At 36.7% G+C, this 18,858-nt stretch overlaps 1 protein-coding gene and 1 long non-coding RNA gene across 10 annotated transcripts; one reads left to right on the top strand and one right to left on the bottom strand.

Annotated features, from left to right (window-relative positions):
* Window positions 1-1,897: 1,897 nt before the first annotated feature.
* On the bottom strand, window positions 1,898-9,168 carry LOC113321944 (conserved oligomeric Golgi complex subunit 7-like). Of its 2 annotated transcripts, none has more exons than XM_026569924.1 (12): window positions 9,090-9,168; window positions 8,124-8,203; window positions 7,291-7,638; window positions 6,402-6,491; window positions 6,199-6,318; window positions 5,980-6,081; window positions 5,605-5,858; window positions 5,287-5,432; window positions 4,754-4,952; window positions 3,811-4,495; window positions 2,948-3,277; window positions 1,898-2,360 (listed from the first exon to the last, which is right to left on the bottom strand). In XM_026569924.1, the coding sequence occupies exons 3-12, from the start codon at window positions 7,612-7,614 to the stop codon at window positions 2,076-2,078; spliced, it is 2,535 nt and encodes an 844-aa protein (XP_026425709.1). In that variant the 5' UTR covers window positions 7,615-7,638; window positions 8,124-8,203; window positions 9,090-9,168; the 3' UTR covers window positions 1,898-2,075. The 2 variants fall into 2 exon arrangements, with proteins under 2 accessions (XP_026425709.1, XP_026425710.1); XM_026569925.1 differs by having other exon boundaries at window positions 8,986-9,134.
* Window positions 9,169-10,894: 1,726 nt separating this feature from the next.
* On the top strand, window positions 10,895-15,062 carry LOC113323834. 8 transcript variants are annotated; one of them, XR_003347874.1, is made up of 12 exons: window positions 10,895-11,151; window positions 11,354-11,390; window positions 11,685-11,881; window positions 12,009-12,068; window positions 12,748-12,866; window positions 13,040-13,135; window positions 13,214-13,384; window positions 13,644-13,702; window positions 13,853-13,971; window positions 14,052-14,191; window positions 14,337-14,406; window positions 14,517-15,062. It is a non-coding gene; the product is annotated as an uncharacterized LOC113323834 (long non-coding RNA). The 8 variants fall into 8 exon arrangements; XR_003347872.1 differs by having other exon boundaries at window positions 12,009-12,866; window positions 13,648-13,707; window positions 13,849-13,971; XR_003347875.1 differs by having other exon boundaries at window positions 12,009-12,866; window positions 14,052-14,118.
* Window positions 15,063-18,858: the final 3,796 nt, after the last annotated feature.

Here is an 18,858-nt window from a genome sequence, read left to right as displayed (position 1 = left end):
AAATCCTGAATCCATTAGCGGTGGGGAAGGTGGTCGTAGTTGCAGAGGTGGTGGTGGAGCGATCTGATTTTAGGTTACTAATTAGCGGCGGAGAAGATGGTTAAGGTGGTGTAACGACGAACTAGAAACGAATGACGATGTAGATGCTGCTGGTGTTGGTTGCGTTTGTTATGGTGGCGATGGAGATGAAGGTGATGGTGGCAACGGAGATGAAAATGGTGGTGAGCTCGATAGTTTTTCTCTGAATGAGAAATAAAGAAGATAAGAAGAAGTCCCTACTTTCAATAAGGTATAAAGGTTGGGGTATATTTGGAATTCCCTAAATTGTTGATGGGCCCCTGATGGGCTTATAGATAAAGAGGGACAAAATTATTATGTGATAAGGATATTTGTATAGACCATCAAAAGTAGGGACAAAAATTCAATTACCACTATCTCTGCAATCTTCCTAAAAAATCTTAACAAATCTTGCTTTTACTTTCCGTGAATGGAAAATCTTAAACCCAAATCTTGCTTCTACGGAAACTTTTATGTTTTGTTAAAATATTGAAAATCAAAACATAACAAAATACGGTTGGTTTATCCAAAATAAAATCCAACCGTAAATCCATTTTTATGAGAAAATTATGCTTAAGAAATTTTTATGGTTAGGTTTTGTCGGAGTCAAATTCAACCGTAAGTGAATCTGCGGTTACAAACCTAACCATAACAACTAATATAATTTATTTATCTATTGATTTACGGTTAGGATTTTCAGTTTCTTAACCGTAACAGCTTCATAGAAAAATTTACGGTTAGAAAACTAAAAATACCTAACCTTGAGTGGTCTGCAAACCTATTTTTATCCTACTGATTTTAATCAATCTACCAGTTTCAAACAGTATTGGTTTGTTGATTACCATCACTTCGAAAAGTTTGATTCTTCCACATCTTTAATGGAGATTTTCATTGATGATTATTAGTTTCGAATTTAAGATAAGAAATGATTTCAATTGAAAAAATAGAGTGAAGGATTTACATTTGATGAAGGAGAAGAAGTTTGGAAGAAGAAGAATGATAGATTTTTGAATTAGAATTAGGATTTGAATTTAGTTTTTAGATTTTTTATTTTAGATGGAGGATAACTTAGATATTTTTGTATTGCATCAAGACACCCCATAACCTATTTTTTAGTCATTAGGAATCCATGTGAAACCTCTCTATTGGAATGTGACGCCCCAATAATAGTCTTCATTGAAAATGAGTGAAAAAGAACTAGATCGAACTGATTACCTTTAATTCATGTGGAACCAGACTTAACAATCTTATATCAATGGAGTTTTTTTTACTTCAGCAATCCGCACCATTATATAGTATGTAAGGAAATGTAATTGGGTAATGCAGATTCGATCTCCAAACCTGTCTTCTTTTTCTTTTCTTTTTTCAAATCAACCATGATCAAGAGGGTGATTTGCAAATTGATTTTCAATCCTAATTAAGTTTAGGTTAAATATGGAGAATAGGAAATTACTGGAGTAAGTTTTGTTCACCCATTCTAAAAAGGGTTATACAAAATTTAATTTGTGTGGTTGGGATGGGATTTGGGGAAAATGTGGATGGGAAATAGGTAAAACCATTTAGAACCAACAACCAACAATTGTTTATCTTAAATTCTATTTTTGTGATTGTTGGTGAATCCGCGGATCTCAAGAGTCCAACCTCAACCAAACCGTTAAAAGTGCGGATTTGAGAATCCCACCCGTGCCAGACCTATAGATCTTGCGGATTGGGTTTCACCCGTAATTTTGTGGACGGATACGGATGATATCCGCGGTTCCAGACTTTTTGCTCACCCATGGACACAAGTACAACTGCCAAAATTTGTGTTGTTTATGGAATGGACTGGTTCATGCACCAGTTTAGAAAAAGGGTAAAAAGCCCATTGACTTAATTGTATTGACCCAGTAAAGCAGATACAAATTCTCACATTATCAGTCTCTTTTGAGATGTCAAAATCAATGAAAGATAATACTCATGAAAAGACTATTACTATACCCTCATTTTCTAAATTTAAATCATACAGAGACAACCAAAAGTTACTGATCAAGATTCAGGCGCCGTATCTTGCAAACAAGATGTGCAGTAGGAGGATCCAGATGGGATTCCGAGTCTATTGATTTAACGAGATCACGCAACTCATCTCTTGGAGTTGAAAGACAGGTGTGGAATGTAGCAAGGAGCGGAGGAATTGGCATGGATAGAGCTGCTAACACATTACTCAAGTACTCTATATCGACTGAGAGTTGTTGGGCACCCCGGTCAGTTATAAATTGAATTCCGCGTAATTGCTCCATGTAAAGTGCTGTGGCTCCCTCTGCAACCTATTATATTCATACAGTGAAACGTTGAGTACTCTTAGCAGTATTTCCAGCCATATGTAGCATTGAAGACTATACTAGTCTTCAATATAATAATAAAAATAGAAATATCTCGAGGAGAAAGTATCAAGTGAACCAAAAAACTATTCTAGCCAGCATAAACAGCACAATGCAACACACAAACAACATAATATGATCTAATCCTCCTGAGGACACCCTCACACGTATGAATTCAGATACTACCATCTCTAATTTCAGTTTTTTTGTAACTGGAAGACCAGATTCTGATACAACAAATTGGCTTACGAATGAGTTAAATTCTGATGCACAGTAGTGATGTTTTCAAAGCGATTGATTATATTATCAACACTAATGTTTCTGGTTTCGCGATTATTATGTAAGTTCTCTACCCTTATTTATCTCTAATTTTGTTTCTTAAGGGTCAATACAATCTGGGTCTTGGTTAATAGTCTATTACTAGAGATGGCGGTTCTAATGGGTTTTACTTACGGGACCAGACGTGAATGGATTTTAAACACATCGCAAACTTTTGGTCTAGAAGAAAATAAATTGGAAACCATAATAATTACCTTGAACATCCATTCTGTAGCAAAGAACTGGGCTTCGTCCGTGTTTCCATCGCTAGAAATGCCCTCAGCAAGTGGCTCCAACTGTTGAGGCAAAGTAAGCAGATATTCCCCAACTCTGGTCACGTATGATTGGGGATAGGCACTGAAACTTGGAAGATTAAAAGCACTCTGCTCCTCAACTGCAGACCAGATAGGCAAACGAGCCACGTCGCTAAGTCTTTGCCGTACTTTAGAGATGAGAACATCGTAGACAAGTTCGTTTACTGTGTCTGCAAATGCTGTTACCCTTTGAGACGCAAGTGGAAGCGCATGAAACCGAGGATCTTTCGACTGCATTATATAGGAAAAGAATAAAAAGGTCACATATACGACTATAACTTTAAAACAAATAGGTAAGCAGAGAGACATGTGTGGATACAAAGTTACTAGGAATTAAGTATCTAAACTTTTACTGGTTAAAGGCTGGTATCCAATGAAAAGATGGCCATACGAAACTTCTTGGATTAGATCTCGAATCTTGAACTTAGACTGTTTTTGAGGTTCATGGTCTATTAGTTGGAGTGTCTCTCCAGGTTTGATGATCAAACTAATTGGTTTGACAAGGCTCAAAAGTTAAATGACAGTTCTAATACTTCGATCTAATATTTTTCTCAAGATCACAAAATCAAGGTGCTGATACTATGCTGCCCCTACTTGGCAAGAGAAAATTATGGAGAGGGCTTTGACAGACACTGTTAACACTTAACAGTACACGACCAATAACCCATATCAGGAAGACAGGAATATATAATAGTTATTATATCGAGAGAATAAGACTCTCACTCAACGAAATACAAGGATAAAAGAAAATAATTCAAATATACCTGATCTAAGAGGCCAAAAAGTCTCCTAGCTTTCTCAGGATCGTCAATCAGACGGAGGGCTGCAACATCCAAGGATGCCCTTCCTGCCAAAGACGACTCCCCGTTTCCATCATCAGTGCCCACATGTGATTGGTTCAAATCCAAACTAGAACCGAACACTGAAAGAGACAAACTAGTGCTCAGACGGGCAAGAGTAGATCTCAAGGAAGCTTCAAACACTGAAGACCTGCTTGTTAGACAATCCGCAACTGTAAGAATCTGCAATGCTCCCTGGACAATAGACCACTCTTCTTCTTCTGAGCTAGACTCTGATCTGCGCGCATTATGTGCTCCATCCCTTCTGTCTGAACCCATTTCTTTCTTTGAACCAGTGGCATCAGCAGTGAAGTCCACTCCACATACAGTTCTTAATGATTTCAAGGTTTCTTGAAGAATAGAAATAAACTGCAGCATTATATCGTCAATTGCCAAAATAAGTTCCCCTGCCTCGGAACCTCCAGTAAAATTGATGCATCTCTCCACAGCTGCTTCAAGAAGAACAATAACTTGTGGAATAGATTCTTCCATTCTTCGAACTGTTTCACTTAGTTCAATGCCCTGACCCCCGACACCACGAGCAACGGCTCCCCTAAGATCCAGTCCAGCAATCTCAGAAGATAGGATGGCACGTTCTATCTGCCCATATCTAGGAAGCAAAGTTTCCTCATTAGGCTTTATAATAGGAAAATCGAGATTTTTCTTTTTGGACAACAGAGGGAAAAGAAGACTAGATAGTTCACGTGAGAAAATTAACTGCTTGACGTGAAAAATGGTATGGAATTGATGGAAACTTAATTTATGATGCACAGACTTCCTTTGTCAAGGTGTGTGTCGGAAGAAGTCAATACAGTGAGTAGTGGTGGAAACAATACAACTAAGATTATAGTGATATTACTAGCCTCACCTCTGTTTAAAGGATTCATAAGGGGAATATATTGCCTTCAATGTGTCCAATAAAACCTGAAGAGCAGAATCCGAAAACAAGTGTTGAATATTCCTTGCAAACGCACTTGTCATGTTGTGCAACTCAATCAATGCCTCGAGATGCTTGGTCTGAATCTTACTACCTTTAGGCATATCCCCAGATAAGATATCAAGGACACCTAAAATTTTGCAGATGAAACATCAAAATCCAATATTATGATGGATCACCATCATTTTCAGTGTAAATATGAAAATAGCCTCTTGAAATATAACCACCAAAACTGCAGTGATACTAAATTGGTAAATTTAGAACTACACTAAGTAGCGGGTACAGGTTACGAGTCCCCAATGTAGGGAGCACAGATACAACCATAATATGCAAAATAATCACTGGGAGAAGTTTGCAGAGAATAGCCTTGATGATATACTTATGGAGGTTAAAGACCCGTTTTGTAAACCATGGGTAGGCTCATTTATGTTAAATAATACATCAGATAAAGTTGCAGACGCTACCTTTGGCCAGTGCTCTTGTTTCAGCAACAACTTCTCCGGTAGCAAGGTTGATTCGAGAAACAAATTTGCCACCCAAAACTGTCATAACCTCAATCAATAGCTTTGGAACAAGGTTCTTATAATCTTCAGGAAAAGCAACCGTACACCTGTGTATAAAGTGCTTAGTTCTTGAGTACAAAAATAAAAAGCTTTCTAGTGTTTGAATTCTCAAAGTAGGAGAGATAATTAGTCTGTTTTCTCTTTCATTTTTCTTATTTACATAAGCCTTGAAAAAAGTAAGACTATACAAAATGTAAAGATGACGATGATAAATCATACCATTTCCACTCTTGTTCAAGATAGAGTAGTTTTTCATCATAGAAACTTGGCAGCCAACTGGAGAACGAAACAGACGAAGACTCTGAAATGCTTGCTAGTCTTTCGCCTTCATGCTTGTTAACTCGTTGCCTGGACTCAAAGTCTTCCCAAAGCTTCTTTATAGGTTTTAGGTGAATCTTTGTGTAGTTCATTTCTAATGACTTGAACCTCCCAATTCGTATGAGAATTTGCCTCAAATCTTGAACAGCGGCAACCTATACAGCAAAAATAGGATGCAACTTAGATATATCCAACCAAACAAAATTTGATATAGTTAACAATTGTAGTACAACAGGTAATCAGTTGCTAGTCAAGATATCAATAGGGTAAAACAACCTTCCGGTTAGCTATAGCATCTGATAGACGAGGCTGAACCATTTCATCTAGTCTATCCTCCAAGACTTCTAGCTGCTTTCTAACATTAGCAAACTCTGCAACCTGAAAAAACAAACATACCGAGGGTCAAAAAGAATTGACCGTCATAAAATACATCAGATGTAAGAGAACAAGTCTAGATGGTGGAACATCAAGAACGAACTCAAAAGAATGGATTACCTCACCAACAGCAGACAAGCAGTGCCTCATGTTCGCTAAGGTATCTGCAGCACGTGGAAGATCTCCACTGGCAAAAACATCTTCCACACTAGCACTTAACTGAGTCAACCCGGCAGCATCCTATAGTTGAACCTAAAATTAGATATATAGACAAAAATAGGAAATTAACCAAAGCCACATGATAAAGCCCGTGGATCCTGCACCTGCAATGTCTCATATGCTGCCTCCATCCGTTGCTTGACTGTGTCAACTTTAGCCAGGGCTGTAATAGACTCAGCCGAGGAACCTTCTGCCTGCATTAAAAGTAGAAAGGTGCTGAAATATATATTTGGCGTTCGCAGAATATCATTCAGACATTAAGCAGGAAGCACATGTAAGCTGAGAATTTAAAAACCGACCAGAATTGAATACATTTCAACTAAAATGGAAAGAAAATTTATCTACCGTTGTCTGGCTAAATACATATCAAAACATGCTGATCTCCCATCCTATTGCACCCCCGCCCATTTGTTATTACCGAGAATCCTTTTAGCCTTTTTTTAATTTTCAATAACAGTGTTAAATGACTGCATTATGATGAGAAGAGCATCCAAAGCTCAATGTGAGTATACATCAATAGTTGAAAGTTGAAACTCCCGTCCACTCGCTAGGCAATCACCTCCCTCGTTATCTTGTGCATCCATGCACAAGATAAGAGCCGATGGTTAGATAACTTTTTCATAGGAGAAAGTAAACAATAATAAAGTAATACGAAAAGTTTACCAAATCATTGGATCTTATTTTGTGCATGGATGCACAAAATAAAAAAAAATCCATCCAATTTTGGCTAGCGATACTTATTGTGGATTGCCGTATCCTCTACCCCACTGTTTCCAATGTCCCGTGTGACTTTGGTATAACATTACCCTAATGTTCCCAATGTCCTATACACATTCCAGTTTAACATTTCATTCGAGAATTACAATTTACAATCATCTCATGCAACAACAGCACACAAACCTACCTATGTGTAAATAGCTGTGACAATCTACATTTCTACCACACAATCTACAGTGATAATTAAAATTCTACAATTAACTGTTTGAAAAATACCTTTTTGAGCTTTTGGATGATCCCAGAAACAGATGTACGAAGAGAAACAGAATCATCACGAAGTCGAATAACATCCCGGCTAGCACGGGGAACACGGAGAAGAGCAGCACCACTCTGTTCCTCGAGAGAAGCAGATATCTCTTCAGACATCATTTGAAGTTTCATCTCCAGATCTGCCAAGTGTTTCTCCAGCAATACCATAGAGCTCTCTTTATTATCTTCTTTATTTTCTTCATGACTTCGAGAATACTGACTCGTGACTGTGTTGATCCATTTCTTTGCGTCGAATTTATCCTCATCTGAGAATGCCCCCATATCTATCATTCTTGATACCAGATTGGTTTATCTCTGTTTCATAGAGCTTTTCATTACTTTTTGCATATATAGGTAAGGTAAAAAAATATTTATTTTCTTCGTTTGGCTAATTATAGGTGCATTTTTACTTTCTAGTTACTATTTGTTAGATTATGCATAAAGTCAACTCAGTATACACACTAACTAATGAGATGGATTTAATTACTTTACAGTTTACACCCACACAACATCTTGAGTAAGCATTTACATGTTCAATGTTACCGCTTAAACATCAAAGACATTCTTTCTACAAAGAGACGGAAGCCAAGATCTTTACTATATTTCCTCTAAATTTAATTCGAGATACTAAATCAAACTGTCAAGACAAAGGATGACATTGTTTAACGGAGTTGCGAGAATTATGACAAAAACACCACCATAAGTCAAACTAGTGATGGGTGCAAGTTTAGATGCATTGCTTAAACTAGTGTCAGAAGTAAGATAAGACCACATATAAAAAGAAGATAAGAAGGCTCTACCTGTATTTCAGCAATGGTCCAAGTATATCACAAAGCAATGTCTGTAACTTCTTGTTGTCCTACGACAACCACATCAGAATCTGAAAGCAAACAAACACCATTAGTGACACAGATCATTAGATCTATAAGTTGAGTAAGATCTGTGAGTTTATTCTCAGCGACAGCAAAAAATGCAAGCAAAAAGCCGAGTTTCCGTACTCTGATTACATTGTGAGCAACATGCTACTCTTAAATGCGAAAATCCTAGCAAATAATCATGTTTCCATACTCTAATCAAAGGTGCGAGCAACATATTACTCAAGTACAATTTACAGAAATGCAAACAAAAACCCGTAATTGAAGATGTGAGCAATGCACTACTCCCGCAAATGGAAACTCGCATTACCATACTGCAATCGAAGATGTGAGGAATGTCTACTCTTAAACACTGAAATCCAATAATCAAAATAATGAGCAATGCGAAAATGCAAACAAAAACACGCATTTCCATACTCTAATCAAAGGTGTGAACAATGTACCGGTCTTAAATACAGAACTCCAATGTCCTACTACTAAACACTGGTCGAAACACAGAATCAAACAAAATATCTCAAGAACAATATCTTAAGTAAATTAGGGATTGAAACTACTGAATTCAACAAAAAAAAATTACAATCAAATCAGTATTTTCCTCATAAAAAGACAAATTCATAAGTTCTGGAATTGTATTTACAATGAAAAAATGAATTAGAAACAGTGATGATTAAGATCTTGAACACTAAATTCACAAGTTCTGGAACGATGATTCAAATCTATGCCAACAACAAATTAAGAGAAATCAAGCTAACGGAAGACAAAAATGATTTACATAGTTAATTATTACCTCTAAGAAATCACAATGAATTGATTATGAACCCTAAATAGTTCTGAGAAAGAGATTTTGATTATTTTACTGGTAAAATTTAAGCAGAGAAACTGAGATCTTACTTTTTTCCTGTTCGTCTTCGTTGGGGACTGACGAGGAGGAGAGATCTCGATTTGTTCGGGAAATGGGACTCAAGACCTCTTAATGGGTCTTTTACGATTACTCAACTCACGGCCCACCAGATAAGGTGAGTTCTATTTGCGTATCCGGCTCTACCAAGGCCTATTCTTATGCACAATGTCAAAAAGTCTTATTTGGCATAACAGCTAGGGGTGAGCATAAAAACCGGAACCGCGGATTTAACCCGTATCCGTTCGCAAAATTGCGGTTTTCACCCAAATCGTAAGACGTATGGGCCGGACACGGGTGGGATTCTCAAATCCGCATGCTGTGCGGATGCGGTTGCGGTTGTCATTTGAAAACCGCGGATTACCGCAACCGTAGAAAGAAGCAAAGTTTTCTTACCTGAGTATGAACCTAGGCCCAAAGAGAAAGAAGTGAAGTTCTTTGATCACTTAGTTAACTAAATGAATTTAGGCCCAAAGAGAAAGAAGTAAAGTCCTTAAAACACTAACTGAATTTAGGCCCAACAAATAGAATCAAAACTAAGTTAACTAACTGAATACAATCAAAACTAAGTTAAGACACTAACTGAATTTAGGCCCAACAAATACAATCAAAACTAGGTCAAATCCGCGGTTAATCCGCAACCGGCTCGTACAATCCGCGGATCCGCAAAGGTTAAATCCGCGGGTGATTGGGCCGGTCAAGGTTCAATTTTGCAAATACGCAACTTTGACGGTTCGGTTACAGGTGACCCCTAATCCGCAACCGTCCGTCCGTTACACACCTCTAATAACAGCCTACCAGGTGGTACAAATATCATCTATAGCGCTAGCGACATTAGGAATATCGCAGGCACTGTAATCCTCATCGCTCATGTGCGTTATATCGTTCACCGGCTATTTTGTAACGGTATTACCCCCACTTCGGTCATATATATATACACCCCTTTCCGTAATTGGGTTGTCAATTTGTGTAGCGTTGTCTTTCCACATCAACGTCCACAACACTATTCTCCAAGTCTTTTTTGGCTTGAATTGTGTAAGCAAGATAAGAAGCGACTTCCTTATTGATCGTAATGAAGCGTTGTGTCAATCCAGTTGCATCACGATCATTGATTTTCATGGTTTGTTCTTGATATTTTTTAAATATGTTATCCCACATGGTGTTACCATGTTGCCTTGCACCATCAATACAATCTTGCGAAAAAAAAATCATAATTACGACACATAAATTCATCATTAGAGAGAATGAACTTTTAACTCCAAACTTTGTTACTATTTTTACCTTTACCTTTTCCTTGAGATTGAGATGGAGAATACGTATTACAAGAAATTATGAACCGTAAAGAAGGTGTGATTTGATCAAACAGACGAGCAATAGCAAGACTAGCGCTAGCACTCTTTAGACCACCGAGTGCTTTTGAGATCATCGAGCGATGGAGTCCCAGTCGCTTGGTAGAAATTCTGTCACATATTTCTAAGTGGTATATTTGACACATTGGCACATATATTTTTCAGTTTACCATACCCATAATAGGTGCAGAAGTGGCAAACTATGTTGTTCGACATGTAAATAGGAATAGGCCTAACAAGAATAAGAAAATTAGAGAAAAATTAAGAGGAGTGACTTTGCAAAGTTCGAATGAACTCTTACGGATGGAAATTAAGTGAAAACTAATGAAATTTCTTGTCACATATTAGTCCCACATTGCATACCGGATAAACATTAGTCACACATGTCATATTCCTATTAATTCATCATCTTAAGATTACAAACACCTGGGCGGCTCTCTCCTTTGTTGTACAAACTAGACTCCAACTAACTAGATGAAAATTTTTGAACCCAGCAGTGTATTTCCATAAAGGAGAGAAAAACAAGGCGTTTTTCATCTGCTCATTCGATCCTCCTCACTTCTCCCCCTTTTCATTCTTTCTTCTCCGTTGTCCCTATTGATATATTTTTTTTCTATTTTTTTTTTATTTCGCAAGTAAAGGTTTAAGCACAAAGAAGTGTTTTTGCAAGTGAAGATATATCCGTCTGAACCATACTTTAATTAGGGTTTGTTCTTTTCTTTATTTTCTTTATTTTTTGTGCTTTCGAATTAGGGTTCTAACCATATGGGTTTTTAATTTTTGGTTTTAGAAAAACCTAACCAAGATTACTTTGAGTTCGTTTTTGTTGTTCAATTTATATTTTGGCTTTCTAAATTAGCTTCGAATTAAGATTTCTAATTATCTACAATTTTGTTTTTCTTTTGCAGGCGAGGGTTAATCTCTCTGCAACAATTGATAGACGGGGTTAATTTTTTATCTTCATTTTGTTTTGCTTATGATCTTTGCCCTGTTTAATCTAAGCCTTTCTTTATTTAACTCTGACTGAATTAAATATAAATTCTTCTTAAGGCTTTTGCCAACAAACATATTAAAATTCTACACCTTATTCTCCTTATTCTTTTTGGACTTTTTTTCTCCTTTGGAATTATGATTTATGTTTTGATTTATAAAAAAAATCAGAGAGCTTCTGTTGTTGGAAATATGGAATTTTCTACATCAACTGTTCAGTTGATTGTTTGTTTGTTTTTTTGAATGCAGTTACAAATGGAACCATGAGCTTGAGGTCCGTAAACTACATGAAGTAAAACCTCAAGTGTTGGTTTTACAGCAGGACTATGAGGCTGTTCATTCTGGAGCTATTCTGCTTGAGGGTTTCTTAAGAACTATCACTATAATGTCGAAAGACCTGTTGACCAGGCCTGCCGCATGCGTGTAGTCACTCTTAATAATCCCAGGTATAGCTTGGATCATGTGTCTAACATTTAGCTTATACTGCAATGACAGGAATTTGGATTTTCAAGCACAACAATGTTGTCAATGGCTACTCAGTACTCATTGTTTACTAAATTTAATGTTTTGCAGGTCACATATGGCGCACAAAATGTTTGTTCCTCGGTTAGCTGTCGAACTTTTAAGTATAAAGTGTGTGTGCACTACCAAATTAGATTAAAAGAGTATGTTACCACATAGGTGTAGCATTCGTGTTGTTAATATTTGATCACAATCTAGCTTAAGTCTGCCGGCCCTTAAGCAAACATAACCGTACTCCAAAGCTAATTTTTTTCAGAAACTGGGTTTGATCTTTTTTGTGGGTTCTTCTGATTTCTTTGAGATGACGTATTTAAACAGAATTAATTGCTGAGAAGGGTAATAATTAAGTGCATGCTTTGGAAGAATGAGATTCACATGAGTGTGGAGATAAGTTACTTGATGTGGAGAAAGAATGAGTATTTTTTTTTCATCATGAATTTCCTACTGCGGTTTGCAGTTCTTAAAATGGTTTGTTGTCCATTAAATGCAGCAAGACTGCCTATCTCCCGAGATCGTCCTCTCTTTTCTTTTGTTTGGCGTAATTAGCTTCATTGTGCTATGTCCAAGATTATTATTTTCATAATTGAGTCTTTATAGTTTTTGTATTCTACTTGAAAATATATTATTTCCACATTACGAATTTGATTTTAGTCCATCATATGTTTTGGTTTTGCTCTCAAGATTTATTGCATCAGATATGAAAATTTCTTTATAAGATTTCTACTGTTTTGACTTTGTAACTCATGGGATCTGTTCCTGTAATCTTTCTACACAAAATTTGAGTTCACAGGATGCGGAAGAAAAAAAATTAGATCATGTTTGCAACAATGGGAGTAACTGTGGAAACAACACAAATCTTCAAAAAGTGATTTTTAATGGATGTAGAGAGTGACCCCTTTCTTAAACTTGGTATCGGCTAAAATTCTCTTCTTTGTGGTTTGAAAGCTCCTTCTTAATTAACTTTATTCATATATATTTTTTTACATAATTGGTTAAATGTTTGAATAGTGTGGACGTACTATATAATTTTTTGAGCACTATTTATTGGTCACTTGAAATATTTGTATGGATTTGTTTTACAGTGGATCATTTTGGGAAAAATGCTAGCATTAGTGCTCGAAAATGCATATAGTTCCATGCCAGAAAGAAAAAATATTCCTATAACATGGAGTAGTAAGGTAGAGGTTATAAACGCTATCAAACTTATGTTCAGTGCATTACATATGTCTATCTGCTATTGTTGTTTATAATTGCAGTCATATCCCGTGCGCGGAGATCCAGAGACAGATTTGGAAACAAAAATGAACTGTACACTGAAATTGTTTGTAGTTAATGGAGTGGAGGAAAATTGAGTTATGATCTTACTTATCATTAGCCTCAATATACTCCAGTTACTAAATTAGGGGTCTTGACAACATGCGTGTAAGGTACGTAAAGATTTTGTCTAAGTCCAGTGATTTCATTGTGCTTGATTATGTCCTCAAAGTAGATGGGATGTTCATGTGTCATTACAGGTTATATAATAAGAGTCCCTATTTTTGCCATGATTTTTTTTTGTAGATAGGTGATATGTATAATTGAGGACCTGCTTCTGTTTAGCAATACACATTGAACATGTAAGGTATCTTATGTGTCATTACAGGTTATATAATAAGAATCCCTATTTTTGCCATGATTTTTTTGTAGATAGGTGATATGTATAGTTGAGGACCTGCTTCCTCTGTTTGGCAATACACATTGAACATGTAAGGTATCTTATGTAAGAATGCATTTTATTCAAGCTACTAGATATCTATTACCCCTTTGATCGCTTAGAATTTTTATTATATACTGATCTTAACTAAAGATTCTACTTTTCATGTGGTTGCTGACCTTATGTTTTTTTGGACAGATAGTCACTCTTCAAGCTCAAAGAGAATTTACTCTCCCAGCACGCAACGTAAAGATAAATTTCTCCTGCAACTCACAAAAGTACCTTAAAACATTGATGTATGATTAGATACCACAAGATACTGTGAGTTGTCTTCTCTTCCTTGATGTATCTTAACTTCATTATCTTGAAGCTCTACTTATAGTATTAGAATTCAATTACAGTTCAGCAATGATCGTGAAAAACACTAGAGGAATGCAATCTGAGATGACGTATATAATACTTCCTCAGGTCATGGTAACACGGACAAAGAACTGCTTTCCTCAAGTAGCTTAATTAATTTAAACAAATGGACATCAGCTTCGTAAGATCTTTTATTTAGTTTCTTTCCACATGTAGATTTACGAACCATGTGATAGATGTTTTTGCAAAAGATATTTTCATATTTTGAGTTAACACTCGCACTATTCAATGAAAATGAGTCCAACACTACCTTTAACTGCTTGCAGTCTTCAACACTGTCATAGAAGAGGGATCTTACACCAATTAAAATCATTGTACATCTTTAACTTTCCTCGGGTAAAATTCATATCTCATAAAGCATTATATACTTCTCTCAATGCAATCAGGTACTAAATCCATATCTCATAAAATCATTGTAGTATGATACATTAATACTGGATATATAGTTGGATCTCTTCCAGGTACTGGATCCATAGATGCTGGATAAGGGCAATATGTTGTACACAATCCAACAAGAAGGAAAGCTCAGCAACAAATAAAAAGAGGCGTCGTACAATTGCAGTTCTCTTTAATGTCATAACTTCAGTTGGTTGGTCCTGGACCTGGAGTATTCCGATCTGAAGTTAACTGCGACCTCAAGGATTAAGAGAACTTGAGTTAGGGTATTTATCAGTTTGAAAAATTATTCATGATTAGTGAATCTCTACTTATGCGTCTTTTTATTCTTCCTTCTATGTTCTGGAATGCATTACATGAAGAACACACGCTCAAGAACTAAGTCACTCTGAAGAAATGAAGTACTACTGAGTTCCAAATTTACCATGAGATAACCTAGAACAATGGGATTCTTGGTTGTTCACCTGATGGAATCAATGGTATACGAAGAAATTTTCACCAAAATCTACAATTTCTACATATATTACTATTCTTCTACCTTTTTCTTTACAAGTTATCTTTTGTTCATACATGTACATGTATTCTTGGACAGAGGTAGTGGTGTTGCGTACACTCCACATAAACCCTCATTTGCATTACAGATGACCGTGTAAGCCATGATACATGTGAAACAGGTCGAGGTTAAATATAAGTATCTATCAACTCATTGATTAATGGCTAATGGTGAAATCCGCAGTCGAGAAATTTTGAAATTTTGATTTGTGGAAGTCATTCATGGGCTGGAAGATTAACTCCCCCTGAATTCGACCACTACCTCTGACCAATATACTCTTAATTATGCTCTCTAATTTATATTACTGATAAAGAAATCATGACCTTACAAACGGTTGTACATTTTAATCACCATTCAACCATATAAATACGATTGTGATGGAACCTAACTGTATACATTTTTGGTATTGTGTATCTCTTACACCTCAATCTTATCTTCATGTTTAATATGATTAATCAAATCAAAAATCCTAAGCGACGGGACAGGGCGAGGCGAAGTCGAGCCACACCAAATTAAATCAGTATAAGAGGAGGCGAGGTGAAGCCGAGCTTTACCACATCAAATCGGGACGGGGCGAGGCCGAAGCCGAGCTTTCCCAAATCGGAACTGGGCGAGGCGAAGCCGAGCTTTACCAATTCAAATCGGGACGGGGCGAGGCGAGGCAGGCGAAGCCGAGCTTTACCAAAACGGGACAGGGCGAGGCGAGGTGAAGATGCTCCTAATAAAAAAAGGATCGCGACGGGCGGAGCGAAGCCGTGCAACACCAAATCAAAAATGCACCGGAACGGGACGAGGGGAATCCGAGCTTTATCAATTCAAATCGGGACGGGGCGAGGCGAAGCCGAGCTTTACCAAATCGGGACGGGGCGAAGTGAGGTGAAGCCGCTCCTAATAAACAAGGATCGCGATGGGCGGGGGAAGCCGAGCCACACCTAATCAAAAATGTATCGTGATGGGAGGAAGAAACCCCGCGACACCTAATAAAAAATATGACTAAAAGAACAAAAATGCCCGAGCGTAGCACGGGCACAAAATCTAGTCTTTATAATGGAGGTTGCTGCTTTAAACAAAGAGAAATAATACATAAGTAAAGATGAGAGAATATGAGTCCAAATTTGTGCACCCCTCTAAAACCGGGGCGCACATTCCGGTTATCGTTAATGGACGCTATATTCGGTCAAAACCAGTTTTAATATTTATTTTGATTAATAATATTTTCCTTATCTTTTCTCCCTCGTAATAATAATCCATTTGAATGGTTCAGAAAAAAAAAAATATCAATTTGAGCTCATCTTCATCCGTCGATGATTCCCTTTAACAACATATAAAAGTTAAGTTTTCGTCTGTAGAAATATATAAGTCACGAGAGTGAGCTTATAAGGTTCAAAACTAGGTTTCTAATATACAGGCAAGTTACAATCACATGAGACTCGATTTCAATTTTTGATTCACAGAAAAAATAGAGGTAAGAGGTTCTCAATTTACAAAATCACAAATTCTCGAGTAAAATCAGAAATCACTAAACCAATCATCTAACACAGAGACAAAATTCTCAGAACCCTCTAAACCTAAATGAAATTCCAATCACTAATGTTCCCATATATAAGTTCAGGGGTCATATTAAGTTTATTGATGAACATGATCTTATGAAAAAATTGGTACCACTCTTACCAAGACTGCACTAACTCTGTTGTGTAGGTTTTGGTGCTTGTTGTTAGGAAAAAAGTGACCTGTAGATTGAGAGAAAGTAATCTAAAAGGAAAGATTGATATTAGCCTGAGTCGAGGATTGCTCTTTCCTTAAGACAATATTTGCACTCTTTTATTCCTACTGCAATGAGTTACAGCAAATTGTCTCCCAAGATAAAACAGGCTCAGTTCTTCCCTATTGGATATCACTTGCAGAATGATAACCAATTCACAAACAACAACCGAAAGAAATATATGATCGTTTTTTCATGTCTTTCAAAGTCTGAACATAAGTCTATATATAGAGTTTGAGTGGTTTCCTAGAACAGTTGCAATCTTTTGGAACTGCTTTATCCAAACCATACGCTTGTTCAAGTATTTCAAATTTGAAATACCTCTTTGTCAACAGACACAATTGTTAAGAAATATTTGTAGTTATCCAAACTGATTTGCAGTTAAAAGCAGTTACCCAAATATTCAAAATTCCTAACAATCTCCCCCAATTTTCGAGATTTGGGTACATAAGAAATTCTTGTTCAATCTGTATGTAATCATCAGGCTTATGCATATATGAAGGTGTCTTTCGACTTGAACCTCCACTTAGTCTCCACATCAAAATTTGTCAAGGTGCTTAGTGAACATAATATTGAACTAGTAACCTTATGTTGACAAACCGGATATAACAGACACACAAGCCTTTGTTTAGTTGTGTTTGCAACTTACCTGCACATTTATAGCCTTGTGCCCTTTACTTGGGTTTTGATTAGAACTTACGAGACAAGCCTTGAGTCTCGCTGGAAGCGGCTTAACTTCCTGCACTAATATAGGTGAATCTATTAGCATATTGTATCCCATGCTTTACCACAGATTCATTAAAAGATATATTCTTATCCTCTTATTTTTCCATACAGACATGCACTACATTGGATGGTTTAGAGAATACTTCTCTGAAATATTTAGTGCATCTTTTGGTTACCTCTATGAATGGTTTTTCCCATTGAACCAATAGACCAGAGGCTATCAAGTTATTGGTTGGGTTCCATCATAGTCTACCTATTCTGTTAAAGGCTTTAAACCCATCCCTCTGGACGATTTCCAGACTACATCCCTTGCAAGGCCTTTTGTAAAGGGATCAGCCAAATTATCTTTGGACTTGATATAATTTATTGATACTACTCCAGTTTTGAGTAAATCTTTTACATAGCTATGTCTCAGACTTATATGTCTATTTTTTCCGTTATAAACTTTGTTATAAGCACGTGATAGCGTAGCTTCACTATCACAACGTGAAGATATTGCAGGCATTGGCTTAGGCCATAGAGGAATCTATAACAGCAAATTCCTAAGCCATTCCGCTTCCTTGCACGCTGTCGCTAGAGCTATAAACTCTGCTTCCATTGTTGAATGGGAATTACATGTTTGCTTTCTCGAAGCCCATGATATCGCAGCACCTGCAAGAGTAAAAATCCACCCACTTGTGGATTTAGCTTCATTGGAACTTGTTATCCAATTTGCATCTGTATAGCCTTCTAAAACTGAAGGATAACCTGAATAGCACAAACCATAATCCATTGTTCCCTTCAAGTATCTAAAAATTCTAGATACAACATTCCAATGGATACTTCCTGGATTATTAGTAAATCTACTAACTGCCCCAACAGAAAACGCTATATCTGGACGTGTACAGTGCATTGCATACATTAGGCTGCCAATTGCACTCGCATATTCTAGTTGAGATATTGCACGCCCTTCATTCTTTATCAGTTTGACACTGGGATCAATAGGTGTTGAGGCTGTTTTACCATTTTCATGCTTATATTTTTTAAGCATTTTGTCTATGTAATGAGACTGTGATAAAACAATACCATTCGGCGATCTTATAACTTTGGTACCTAGTATCACATTAGCCTCGCCCATGTCTTTCATATCGAAACAAGATGACAAGAACTGTTTGGTCTTCAATGTTATTTGCAAATCAGTAGCAAATATTAGCATGTCGTCGACATAAAGACAAATTATGACTCCTTTTCCTTGAGCAAATTTATATTATACACACTTATCGGCTTCGTTTATTTTGAAACCGTTACTTATAACCTTTGCTCAAATTTTTCGTGCCACTGTTTAGGGGCTTGTTTCAAGCCATACAATGAC

The sequence above is a fragment of the Papaver somniferum genome, chromosome 11 (assembly GCF_003573695.1).
Source record: "Papaver somniferum cultivar HN1 chromosome 11, ASM357369v1, whole genome shotgun sequence".
In the NCBI taxonomy this organism is placed as follows: Eukaryota; Viridiplantae; Streptophyta; class Magnoliopsida; order Ranunculales; family Papaveraceae; genus Papaver; species Papaver somniferum.
Note: the sequence above shows the minus strand (reverse complement) of the source record. Positions and strands in the feature narration are given on the sequence as shown.

Bases quoted from the DNA above. Each gene is read 5' to 3' on its own strand.
- LOC113321944 (XM_026569924.1), bottom strand. From the start codon at position 7,614: ATGATAGATATGGGGGCATTCTCAGATGAGGATAAATTCGACGCAAAG. The intron at 6,492-7,290 runs GTATTTTTCAAA...CTTTTAATGCAG, and splicing joins TCATCCAAAAGCTCAAAAAG to GCAGAAGGTTCCTCGGCTGA. The intron at 5,433-5,604 runs GTATGATTTATC...CTTTATACACAG, and splicing joins CTTGAACAAGAGTGGAAATG to GTGTACGGTTGCTTTTCCTG.